The sequence below is a fragment of the Gavia stellata genome, chromosome 4 (assembly GCF_030936135.1).
Source record: "Gavia stellata isolate bGavSte3 chromosome 4, bGavSte3.hap2, whole genome shotgun sequence".
Lineage (NCBI taxonomy): Eukaryota > Metazoa > Chordata > Aves > Gaviiformes > Gaviidae > Gavia > Gavia stellata.
Window position 1 is genome coordinate 40,523,025 of NC_082597.1, and position 13,683 is coordinate 40,536,707.

A 13,683-nucleotide genomic window follows, 5' to 3' on the forward strand; every position below is an offset into this window, starting at 1 on the left:
AAACTAGTTTGTTCTGTTGGAGTGCAACTTTGTTATAATTTTCAATTGTTCAGTAGAAATGCTGCTCCAAGAGCAGTGCTATGAAACTGTAACTACTTCATAACAGTGGATTTTAATGCTTTTGAAGACAAAGTGAAAGTATTCTGTAGAATGCTCGCTGTACATCACATGACTATAGATTGTACCTAGTTGGTTAGAAATGCAAAATAGCTTACAGAATTGAAAAGGGCTTCAGAGAAGAAAAGATTTATCCGTTTTCTACGAAAACATATAGGGTAAAAACAGTGTGAAAGCATTTTTTGAAATCTCAAACTCCTTTTGAACAGCTGGTTTGTAATGTGATCCTTTCAATTGGTTGTTTCAGTTACGATTTTTCTCTGGGAATTCCTTCTTCACCTGAATTTAATGAAAGAGAGGGGAAAATTTCCTCAAGCATAAACGCCTTAGGTTTGTCTGTGCTGACGTTTTTGTAGGTGGCTGTGTATATGAAGCAACTTGAGGTGCTGGTGACATCACAGAGTGGAAGGGTTTGGGCATCCCCTAGGACCTTGTGACATCTTTATAGAGCTGCAGCTCTAGCCTCTCCTACATAGTATTTTCTGCTGCAAATCAAAAAATTTTCCCATGAAACTTGCACTGCATTGGCTCTACAGCTGCTTCAGCTTTATCTTACCTTATCTAAGGACAAAATAGCTCCTTTATGCTGCTGCTAATATGGGTTATTATCTTCTCTCAAATTTCTTCTTATAGCTCCTTTAAATTTTAGACAGGCTACCTATCCTAGTACTGTAACTTTGATAATCTGCCTCTCTTTTATGTGTGCATTCTTTAATTCAAAATGAGTAGACCTTGCTACTAAATACTGTTGACTGACTATTGTTTAAAAATAAACCCCAAACATCTTGATGCTGTTTAGGCTAGTCTTGTAACACAGAGGCTGTAGCTATTTGTAATAATTATAGCAAGAGTAAAAAAATCAACTTGAAGAAAGAAAATATATCCTACATTTATCTTGCACATAATGAAGTATTTGAGTAAAAAACGTTAGGGAATTTAAAATATCTGGTTTTATTGTAGATGGAAGTGAAAATGTGACAGGACTGGACCTCTCAGATTTTCCAGCACTAGCGGACAGAAACAGAAGGGAAGGAAGTGGCAATCCAACTCCGTTAATAAACCCTTTAGCTGGAAGGGCTCCCTATGGTAAGACTATACTTTTGAAAGCTCTTTGAATGAAATCGGTATAGGCTTGATTGACCTTTTGCTGTTCATAAGACAATAGGTAGTCTTTTTGAAAATGCCTGACACTTGAGCTCCTAAGTCTCATTTTTTAAAAACAAATAATCAATATCTCTGTGATTGGAGATTCCCCTCAGGCTTTTGTAAGTATTAGAACTCATCTGCTTTAGTTTCACCATCAGTAGAGGTTGTTGGGGTTTTCAGTCTGTGTAGTATGATTACTCTGAAGCTGCTCACTCTTGACATTTCTTAGGCAATAGGTTGTTTTCTAATTGCCTGTATACAAAAACTGTTGAGGTCTGAGTAGTAAATTTTAGAAATAATATTTGATTACTAGAGGTGTTACTGTGTAAAAAGTCAGCACCTGTAAACATACTGTATATGTTTATTGGTAGTACTTGCTGTAGGTACTGTTCATTGTCACTCTTATGATGAACATCAGATTTCAGAAAATAACCTGTAAGCATCAACTGTTATCAGTCAGATTCCAAGTCTGTGTCTTATATAATTCTTGCTGAACAGCTTAAAAAATAATAAAAGAAAAAAATTTAAGGTGGATACGAATCTTATTATTTGGGTCTGGAAAAAATTCAGGTAAGCTTAGTGTGAGGCACAATTCGTTTTTTTTGTTACTGCTTTAGTAATTTTGTCATGCATGTTGCATCAGCTACTCTGAAAAGTTGCTTTTATAATCTAAAGTTATTTTTGTGACACTTCTCAAATTTCCAACCAAAAATAACCCAGTGTTTTCTAACTATAAAAAGCTAGTGTTTTTCAGAGATACCTCCAATTTTAATTGGAGAGAAATAATAGATACGCATTATCAGGAGAAAGTAGCCTCATGGATTGGGCGTAACCAGGGCCCTCTGCTTAAGATAGCTGTGAGAAAGAGCTAAACGAGTTCAACTGAAGTGCTCCTAAACACAGGGAAAAGTGACTTTCCCCAAATAAAGACACTGAAAAGCCACACTGAGAGTGGAGAGCTAATACGGCTTGTGGCTTACATGAGATTTTGTCTGTCTCTGAAAGAGAAGCCATTACATGGAAAATTGATAGAAGGTAGGAAGGAGATCCACACAAATGTACTTCCAGCATGGAGTAGGAGTTCAACATTCAGCAGCACTGCCACATAAAAAAAATCTCCAATTGCTCCCATGCTTACAACATTTCCCTGTTTTGGTGCTAGCATAGCTGTTTGCATGACTGTGTGGTGAACCAGAAAAGAAATTTCTCTGTCTGAAGAGTTCTCTTGAGCACCTGCTTAATGCAGGGGATGGGTATGGTGGTATAAACAATCAAGAAATAGGGATACAAGAGGCACTGGCCACTGTCTCCAGCAACAAGAAGTAGAGAGCACTTTTGGTTGTTGTCAAGAAAAAGGTTTGAAACTGAGCAGAGACACTTTCTTCATGCTTAGCTTATTTAGGAAAATTTAGACTTCAAACAACTTTTTAGATAGAATGAGAATATGCAACACACAGTTAATTCATTATCAGTTTTCTTCATCTAGTGGAAGAAATCATAACAACTCTGGATGAAAAGGATGAACAGCAGAAACAAGATTAACTCAGTGGGTTTTTTTGTTAAAATAAAGGAACTTTGATCTATAACTTCAGAATACTAGAGAAAGTCATATATTGTCAGCTACTGAACTATTTTAGATGCTATACATCTATTAAGAATCTTTGACAAATAGGCCCTAGACTACTGTCTTCTCTTCCTCTAGTGCAGTGTTGTTTGCAACCAAATCATTGTATTCTCTGTCTCGCAGCAAAGAATATTTGCCCTTGGGTGCGTGCTGTGGGGGCTTTTCTTTGGTTGTTTTTTTTGTTTCGTTCTTTTTTTTTTTAACTGGCATTAAAAAAAAAGAAGAATGTTGCTTTTCAATAGTCGGAATCCATGTTCCAATGTGACTGGCCTACTTTTTTTAAATTAGGGTCAGAGCACTGAGAGTTGCAGGCTAAATGCTTTCAGTTTTCATACTGAAAGTAGGAGTCGTTCTTATGTCACAGGCAAGTATTTCATTGGTGATATGTTCTGTTGCAAGTTAGCTGGGCATCCTTTAAAAATATATGCTTCTAAAGAGATGATATTAAGAAATTCTTTATGCAATTAGGGGATGGAGGAAAAATATATTATAATCTTAAAAGCAGTACGTCCTTCCTTCATCAGTGGATATCCTTAAATACCTTTTTAATAATGCCTGTAAAGATTATTTGATTATTTAGATGTGCAAAACAGGTGCTGTTCCTGGTAAAAGTACTGGGCTTCATTCTTTAAAGCAGTGGATGTGTCTATGAATTTAACCCAGAGTGTTTCTCAGCTCACACTTAAATAAGAGGCTTTAGTCTAATGTGTGAATGTTTTAAATGAATATGCTTTGGTTTGGTTTACCTGTTTTTTTGAAAGTCATTTCTGCTGTACAGCTTGCACATAATGAAAATGGACAGTAAGCAAGATCAACAGCAGAAAATTCTTTACATAGCAGTTGTTTAATGTTAGTCCTGCTTTCATTTTGATGATAGTTGGAATGGTAACAAAACCAGCAAGTGAGCAGTCCCAGGACTTTTCAATACACAATGAAGATTTTCCAGCATTACCAGGCTCCAGCTACAAAGACCCAACATCGAGTAATGATGACAATAAATCTGTAAGTAAACCTCAAATCTTCTTTTATTTTGAGTGTTCGTACTTCTTTTGATGATTACATTTTAAAATGCGCAGTGACTATATTTGTAAGATAAGATTTTCAAATTTGCCCCTCTAAATTAACGAGAAATTTTGCATAAGCAGCATTTCATGTATAATTATGTAAATGGAATGTCTCAGGAAGTATTTTGGTCCAAACAGTCACTGTGACCTTGCTTTCTTAATGTAATATGACTTCTGTGTATCCTTTTGTATTTTGGGGAGGGGCCAGGGAGGAACTTGAAGAAAACCTCAAAATTTATTTCTGAGAATTGATACATATTTTTCAAGTTTCGCAATTCATAATGTCTTTTTCTACCAATTCCAGCTCATTTTTTGCTGTTGGTGCCTCTCATCAGTAGTAGTAATTTACACATTATAACATCCTTCTTCAAAGCTGTCAAATCCTTTAAAAGTTAGGTGGTACAATATCACTTCAAGGTAAAATTCTTGATGGGGAAATGAAATCACAGGGAACAAGCTCCTTTAATAGTGGAGCATTCGTGGGTATGTTGTAGACTAGTGGGATACGCTGTATCTTAAGTATTGTTGTAATTATCATGTGTTAGATATCTAGCTTAGATCATAAGATTATGGGTTTTTTCATTTTTACTTGGAAAGACTTGTAATAAAAATTACTTTTTTATTACAAATGAAAGGTGTATAAAATATGAATGGCAGAGCACAGTTTCCTACAGTATTTGACAAAATGTTCTAGTGTGATTGTTTTATTACTTATAATTGCAAAAAATATGTTAATCAGGATTGCATAAATACTAATGAGTAGGTAGTAGATGTGACCACAAACTCATGTGAAAACTGAAAAATGCAACTGTTCAAAAAAGGGGCAGAGGGAAGCCTAGCCCCCAAATGTTGTGGCCAGGTTTATCGTGTGGAAAATGTTCTGATACAGTTATTGTTGAATACAGTAAGGAAGGAGGGGGTAAATGTGATTACATTGTGTTACTGCAGAGTTGTTTTAAAGAATAATAAAGAGTAAGAAGATACAGAAGATATCTTTTGTCATTATATGGGCTCCTGGAGTACAATCACAGTTTTCTTGCCAGACGTAGTATTTACATCTCTTTCCTGATAGTTGCAAATGTGCCAACTGTATGCTGCTTGCACCTGAAATTGGCTTGAGTTATTATCTCTTGCTACATCATGGAGTGTTGTGTTGGAGCAAGACTGTATGGGAAAAATATATGATGTTTTGAGTCCAATGTATCACCTAGTCATGGGCACGTTGTGTATTCAAACTCAAGTGTAAAATACTTTCTTATCCTTTTAGACTGCAAGCTATAGGCTCATTGATAGCTCTTATTGTATGACAGGTGTACTTTAGGAAGCTGTAAATATTGCATAAGGTTTGTCAACAGAACTCAAGAGCTTCAGCTTTGTTCCATTTTAGTGCCTAACTTATTAGAGTGACTTGACATGCTGGTTTAGAGCACTTGACTGAAAGATACAGTCAACAAGTTTTTCCATTTTCGTTTGTTTCCATCATACCAACTCTGCACATTATTTTTAACAGAATTTGAGTACATCAGGCAAAACATCATCCAGCACAGATGGGCCCAAGTTTCCTGGAGATAAAAGTTCAACTACGCAAAACAACAACCAGCAGAAAAAAGGGATTCAGGTGTTACCTGATGGTATGTGTCATTCTACTTTTTCTTCTTTGAAAGTTTTGACAGTCATTTAGATGACGTTGTTGATTCCTCCACTTCTTGAAAGGAGAAAATTAACTTGTTGTTCTTGCCCAGGTCGAGTTACCAACATTCCTCAAGGGATGGTGACGGACCAGTTTGGAATGATTGGCTTGCTAACATTCATCAGGGCAGCAGAGACAGATCCGGGAATGGTACATCTTGCATTAGGAAGTGATTTAACAACACTAGGTCTCAATCTCAACTCTCCTGAGTAAGTTTCTGGTTTTTAGTACTATCTTCGGTTTTGTTTTTACTATGCTGTCATTCATAATAGGCTCACTTAGTTCACACAACTATCAAACCCACAAGATACTTTACCAAATAAAATTTGAAAATGTAATGACAGTAAAATAAAATTTTCATAAACAAGAGAATGGTGCTTCAAGGCGTACTGAGATCTTGTTATGCAAGCTTTCAATAAACCTAGTGGCTTTGCTTATTCTCCTAACTTTTTTAGGACTTTCTTCAAGGAATTGACAGTATATTGTTAATAAATTTCATGTATACATGATTTTTCAAATAATAATATTCCTTGAGGGTATCTACACATAATTCTCAGCAACTTGGGGGGTAAATTCGATTTATATTAATGTAATAATGAACAGAGCATCTGCGGTGTTACCCCGCGTCAAAGATTAATTTAAATGAAAATGTAGCTTTATAGTTAACTTCTAGTCATTCAGTTCACTTAAGTTTAGTCACCTAGGCTTCCTGTAGAGGCAGTGGTGAGAAAAGCAGGTAGTGACTGCACTAACGATGATAAGTGCTTAAGATAAATGAGATGCATCAGCAGCCCAGGGTGCCTCTCTTTCTCCACTAGTTATAGAAGGAACCTAGATCAGTTTGGACAAAGATGCTTATCTTCTAGGTGACTGTAATTGTAATTTTTGTGATTAAATTTTTGTGATTTAGTTTTTGGTACTCTGACTTTCAGCTGAGAATCTCCCATAATTTTGTTTCAGCAGAGATTTACATAGTGTTAGCCTTATTGACAGAGTAGTATATGCATTTTAAGGTTTGCACATAATATATTAACGCAACAAAGACCAAACAGTTCCATGTTTCACAAATTTATATGGAGCTACACTCTGAATGTATGAGTTCAGGGAAGATTGATGAATGTGGATATCAAGGTGAGAGGAAAAGCATAGGAAAAATGGCTCCTGATTTTTTTCTGTCTTGAAATAATTGGCATGAATGTATGTATTTCTTTCTAGAGATGTAACTTTTTAGAAATCACCACTTCTAGAAATTCTTTCTGTAGAGCTTGCATCAAAACTTAGTCAAATTTTTATGCCATTGGCACTTTTAAAAATATTTCAAAACGATCATACAAAGTCAGCCTTCTAATACAATTGTCTGTAGTTATTTGCAGAATGTGTTACATTAACATAGTATCTTCTTGTAGTGTTAGTCTCGCAAGTCACTCCTCCATTGAATCCAGTAGTTTCCCACTCCATCCCCTTCTCCCACAACATAAAGAGAATGCACAAAGAACAGTTGTACTGACCATGGGTTGCTGTTTTTCCTTGGTAGTCCCAGAGCTTACAGCACTGACTGGGAGATGGGTCTCCTGGATCTACATGATATCGAAGTAATTTGCTGCTCTCAGTACGGATTGCTCAAACATAATTTGAGGATGATCAGCTGAAAGTAGAATGCCTTTGCTCATTAAAATAATTTCAAGTACATCGGTATCTGAATTCTTGAGCTGTTCCTAGATGCAGGTGGAATCTAGTTATGTCGTTTGGTTATATAGCTACTTTCTCTAGATATTGGCATGCAGAATAGAAGTAGCGATACTACTTTTGGTGGTAATGTTTGCTGTTTTATTCAATGTTATTCATTAGTTTTAATGACTAACATAAAGCTTAAGCTTAACATACGTATTGGAAAGTCTACATAGAACTAGTACCTCGTTGCAGAGGAATACTAGACATGCTTTGATGGTGTGACGACTTACAGCTGTGTTATGCAGCTGCTGAATACAGCATCCAAATTATTAGTGTGTCTTTGTACATAAGCGGTCTATATATCTGGCATGCTGTTTTTCCTTAGCAAGTATGCTGTAAATAGCTGGATTTTTAAAGGCTTTTGACATTTAATTTCTGTGTATAGGGTATTAACGGTCTTGGAGGGGATAGGGTTAATATTTTATCCAGACAGTTCTGTATCAGAAAGCTGGTTTTATTTTATAGTACAGAAAAGATTTACAAACAGCCTGTGCAGTCCTCAGTGTCTGGCTTGCCATCTTGCCTTATGTTAAACATTCTTTGCTTCCATTATGAATTGTCGTTTGAAAAACTAAAAAGTATTTCACATGTGGAAAGCTGAAATTTTCTGCTGATTTTCTTCTGATGGTAAAGATATCTGTCTGACTTAAAAACTTAGCACAATAAATGTGCTGTTTGAAACAAAATTTTAGAATTCTGTATATATCTAAAGGTTTGAATTAACCCTTCTAACTCCTAGTTTTATATAGATTTTCCGTGCAGGTAGGTTAAGATTTATTTCAGTTGTTGAAAGAATGATTATGTATTGCCTATATAGTCCTGTATTTCTTAAGAAATACGCTTCTAATTCCTTAGGGTAACTTAAAATTCTACATAAACAAAAATTTTAAAATATGGCATTACATTATTTAGAGATTATGTACCTGTTTGTTCATGTTCTGAAGCTTTCTGAAATATTCATCAAAACGACTGTAGGCTGTCCAATACCTCCTTGAAAAATGTTAAATTAGTAGAGTTTTATTTGTATCGTAGAGGGAACACTGTGCACAAACTCTTCAGTTTTTATTCCATAGAGAGGTGCAGTCCTGAGTCTGTAAAATCCTGGATTCTTTGCCCTAGGAAACCAAACCTCTAGGGCACACATGACGTAGTGAGGTTGCAGAACGCTCCTTATATTGGGGCAATGCCTATCCATCCTTTCAGCAGAAGGAATGGTTTAGTTACTTTCAACATCTGCAGATTTTGCCACTGAATTCTTCCTTCAGGCTCTAAAGCATAAGTTTGTGCTAACAGTAAGATTAACTAGCCTAGAGTAAGATTGACACCACTTGATCAGTGTAGTTTTTGGTCCATATAGCTCAGCTGGGAGTTAGTTGTGTTCAGGTAGATTGGTAGATTTCTGGGAGGGGGGGGGGGGTGGTTTAATAGTAATTAATTAGGCCCTTGACAAGAAGGAAGCAAGGTCTTGATGGGGTGTACCATACTCAAGTTTCATTTACAAAACTTGCCATAATAGCATGCTATCATGGATAATTAAAAACAGGCTGTAGCTACCTGCCAAAAGTACATTTTGCTCAGTCCTTTTTTTCATTTCTTTAACTGTTAATTAGAAAACTCATTCCTCAGTACAGCAGTCATTGTAGTAGAGTTGGAACGTTCATAATTTTCTCTTTATTAAACTAATGGCTCCGTGTTTTAATATATGTTAGCAAAATCTATATAAAAGAAAAATACTAAATCATAATAAACTTATGTTCGTGTTGTGCTGGGATTCAATTTATTGTCACTGAAATTTAGAAGAAGAGTAAAATCTTTACTGGTTAGTTTAAAAAAAAAAACAAAAAAAAGTCTGCCAGCATAAGCTTTTCCTCACCTTTTAAATCATAGGCTGATACATCAGAACACACCAGGCTTGTGGCAGCTGTTCCTATGCAAATTGAAACCCTCTGTAAAACTGGATCCCTAAAAAGGGTTGGGATCCCTGACATCTAAGTTAAAGGAATGACAGATTAAAAAGGAAATCTTGGCCCTGTAGATTCCTATAGCAGTTTCAACATAATCTTAGTCCATTTATTAAGAAGAAAATGAATAAATGTAGCTTTTTTAGGAAAGTGGGCTGGAAATTTCCTTTTCTTCCTCCTCACCTGAGTTAGTGATTTTGGTTGTGTGGTATGGTTTTTAGGTTTGCTAGCTTGGTTGTGGGGAATTTTTGTTTGTTTGTTTTGATTTTTTGTTTTTAATTTTGATAAATTTGTGCTTTTCTTCAGAAATCTTTATCCCAAATTTGCATCACCCTGGGCATCATCACCTTGTCGACCTCAAGACATAGGTAAGAGAGAAATAGCTATTGAATTCAATATTAATATTTGCAAATTATATTCATTTACATGTCTTAATAGTTGCATCAATTCCGATTCTTTTTTAGACTTCCATGTTCCATCTGAATACTTAACTAACATTCACATTAGGGATAAGGTGAGTACGTGTGTGTGTGCTTATTTTTTGTTAATTTATTACCAGTAATTTTCTAAATTTTCTTTCAGATAGGTAATGTTCAAAATCAGTGCATTTTGTGGATGTCCTCAATCTTTTTAGGAACAGTGAACATTAACCAGCTAATTGGACACATCATGCACCCATTCCACCTTAGAAAAAGAAAGGGAAGACAAAACTGAGAATTGGCATGATTAGCTAAAGAACGCATTATGATTTTAAGAGTATGCTATGTCCTTCATGCAAAGCACAAGCTTGTTATAATCCATATACTGTAATATTCAAATGCCATATTAAATTGACATATTTGTTCTTGAGATAGGCTCAGAATCGCAGTTCAAGATATTCTCACATTTATCTGTTGCTTTCCATATCTACATGAATAGGGATTTTTTCTTAGATGTATTTTCTTTCGACTATTGCAGTTTCGTAAGAAGGATCACTGAGAAATATTGTAAGAAGTTCTAGTAATGTTACTTAACAGAGTGTGAAGAGAGCAAATACATGTAAATGTGTTGGGTTTTTAATTTTAAAAAAATAAGTAGGTGATGATACACACAGGTGCAGGGAGAAAGTTCTGTCTTGCTGATTCATTAATTCTGTTTATTTTTCTGTTGTATCTTTTAAGTTGGAAAGGTTAACTAAAAGTGAAGAAAAATGATTGTTTTAATAATTATTACTCTTGTTATATTAGAGTTATCATTTGCAACACACTTAGGATGGAAGAACATTCTGGATGTATCCTTGTGTTATTTAAGTGGGATAGGATGTCTTAAAACATTTATCTATTGTGATTTTTCATCCTCGTTTTCTTCAATCTTTTGCAGCTGGCTGCAATAAAACTTGGCCGATATGGAGAAGATCTCCTGTTTTATCTCTATTACATGAATGGAGGAGATGTATTACAGCTATTAGCAGCAGTAGAGCTGTACGTTCAAACTATTTTGTCAGTCTTATATGATTTAATCTATTGCAGTAATGAAGTAGTAGATGTAAAAAAAAAAAACAACCCAACAAGTTAGGCACTGAAAACAGAAGCTTAGTCAATTTAAAGCTGGAAACCTTTTTTTAAATACCTCCTCCAACCTTGGTTGTATTTTGTACTTCTTTTTTTTATTCATATAGCAGAAATCAAAAATCTGTCTCATAAATTTTGCGTTATTATGAACCACTGTGAAAAAGTAGCAACTGCCAGTCATCATTAAACATCTAACTTATCTTCAGCAAAATGAAAAACAGTAAACAATCATAAAAAGAATTTGTTGTTTGAACCTACCAGACTTAAAGTTTCATTTGTGATTAGTTTGAGGTGTAGTAATTGTATGGAAGAGGTATGAGATCGCAGGTATAAGATGTATTAGAAATTTTGTTTTGGTTTTGAATGCATTGTATAGTTTTGATCTAAACCCTTAAAATTGTATTTCATGACATCAAATTCAGATAACTGACACTAAAAATTATTTTTCCTTCCTATTAAAAATGAAAGATTTAACCGGGATTGGAGATACCACAAAGAAGAACGAGTATGGATCACCAGGGCACCCGGCATGGAGCCGACGATGAAAACCAATACGTACGAGAGGGGAACATATTACTTCTTTGACTGTCTTAACTGGAGGAAAGTAGCTAAGGTATCTCTTTTCCCTTGTGCAGATTTTTTAAGTCTGTCAACCATGTATTTTTAAAAGGACAAAAGTAAAACCCAACCTCCTCCCCAAAACTCTCAAACTTTTTAACCTATTGTTTCTAAGTTAATTATCTTAATTTCTGATGTGTGAGGGAATAGAGATTGCCTAAAACACTGGCTTGTTTGTGGAAAAGGAGATGTCTATTTACTGTGTGCTTTGGGAGGTACAAGGATGTAGAACTTACGAGTTTTGTTTAGATCGAAAGCTTTTTTTAAAGTACAGATTTGTAGAATAGAAGGCATTACTTGGCACTTTAGAAATTGTGCTTGCAGATATTTTATTGTTTTGCTTTAGAAAATTCAATAGGGAGCTACCTCATCTAACATTGGAATTAAAAATAGGTATGGGGGGGTGGGGTTTCTGTTTTGGTTTGTTTTTTTGTTGGGGTTTTGTTTGGTTTTGGGGGGGTTGGGTGGGGTTTTTTGTTTTTTTTTTTGGGGGGGTGGGGTTTCTGTTTTGGTTTGGGTTTTTGTTGGGGTTTTGTTTTTGGGGGGGTTGGGTGGGGTGGTTTGTTTTTTTTTTGGGGGGGGTGTTGTTTTGGTTTTGGGTGTGGTTTTGATCAGTTTTTTGTGGGGGATTGGGTTTTTGGTATGTTGTCGTTGTGTGTCCCGTCCCGTGTCCCCTCCCCACCCCTGTTATTATTTCTCCTTGAGCATACTGCAGGACTTTTTGTGCTCTTTGTTTGAATATCAGAGTACTTTGAAATAAATCACTTCTTTTAGGGTGGAGGCATATGTTCATGGTGCTATTCCAGGCCAAGAGTCACTAAAAAAAAAAATCTAAAAGCTACAGTCTTCTCCCTTCCCACTTCTGATAATCTACTTGTTCGTTTCTGTCCATGAATACTGTCAGTAATATTCACCCTTTACTTGTTAGCTGAAGAAATTCACAGAATTGTCCTTCATTTTCTCCACCGCAAAGATAATTAATTTTCAGTATCTTCCAACTTCTAAGACCATCCAACTTCCAATTCCAGCTTTTAACACCATCTTGTACAATGCCTTTTCCTTGCTGCCTCCCAATTTCTGTGATTTCTCTCACTAAAGCAAAGATTTTACTAATGCAGATATGTGCAAAAACACTATTTGAGAAAGCAGGAGTGCTAATATTCACTAACCTGGCAAGAGGTGTGCTCTTTTGAAAATAGCCTGCCCTATAAGGTTGATACATTCAGCTTCAGCTGGAGCTGAAAAAAGATAAATTCGCAATATACATACAGTTGTTACACCTACCTAGAGTCTGTTTGAGTTAAATAGTTTGTAAAGAATCTCATTGCCCGCTCAAGTTTGGTTATATGAGATTTTATGGATGTGGCATGATTTTGCTTCAAGTTCTAACTGACATATTGGATTCATCGATTAAAGAGCAAACATAAAACTTCCATGTCAGACCTTCTGTAGATTTGGTATCACAGTCTTGCTTTTCTCTAAAAAACACTTAACAGATCAGACCAGATTAATCGTGAAGCTTTGAACTCAACACATGTGATTCCAGCATGTTGGAACTATGTTGTGTGGTTCCACGTACTTACGTATTTCATGTAAACAGAAATCTTTTCACCTGGAGCCTAACTTATGAACTGTTTGCTGAAAAGGCATTTCATTTCTATGAGCAAGTTGCATCTATGCACTTGGAGATTATGAAATATTGCATTAAATAGTTACATGTCTGTTGATGTGTTTTTAAACATCAGCTTTAAATTAAAGGGAATAGTGTTCAGTGTTCTCCCCTTTAAGTGCGTTACATTTCTTAGCCAGTATATTGAAGTTTGCCATCATCTAGAGATTAACTAGATATGATGCTCTTTTTTCTTTCTTCCCCCTCCCCCCAGTAAATTTGCTTAGCCTGTGCAAGCTCCCCTCAGAAATGAACATTTTAGTTGCCCCAAATGATATGGGAGGCTCTTCAGTCCATTTGCATGCGTGACTCATTGCCTCTGCTGCCTTTCCTGTGACCATAAGAAAACCAATATTTTTGTGACTGAAGGTTTTAATGGTGAGCTCTACTTGTATGTTTTTTCATATGTGCAAGGTAATGCCAGAACTTTTAAGCGAAAGCATCAGTCCCCTCAAAAAAAAAAAAAAACCAAACAAAAGGAAAGTTTTAATTTCTACTTGAATTATTTATTTG

General features: G+C 35.5%; 1 protein-coding gene across 3 annotated transcripts in view; it reads left to right on the top strand.

Moving 5' to 3' along the window:
• The window catches only part of CNOT2 (CCR4-NOT transcription complex subunit 2), a 90,898-nt gene that overhangs the window by 70,403 nt on the left and 6,812 nt on the right, over positions 1-13,683 (top strand). For all 3 annotated transcript variants that reach the window (XM_059816212.1, XM_059816214.1, XM_059816215.1), the window contains exons 7-14: positions 1,078-1,203; positions 3,765-3,889; positions 5,462-5,582; positions 5,694-5,850; positions 9,640-9,701; positions 9,798-9,847; positions 10,693-10,793; positions 11,352-11,496. In XM_059816212.1, the coding sequence (XP_059672195.1) occupies positions 1,078-1,203; positions 3,765-3,889; positions 5,462-5,582; positions 5,694-5,850; positions 9,640-9,701; positions 9,798-9,847; positions 10,693-10,793; positions 11,352-11,496 (887 nt within the window). The remainder of the gene's footprint in view (positions 1-1,077; positions 1,204-3,764; positions 3,890-5,461; positions 5,583-5,693; positions 5,851-9,639; positions 9,702-9,797; positions 9,848-10,692; positions 10,794-11,351; positions 11,497-13,683) is intronic.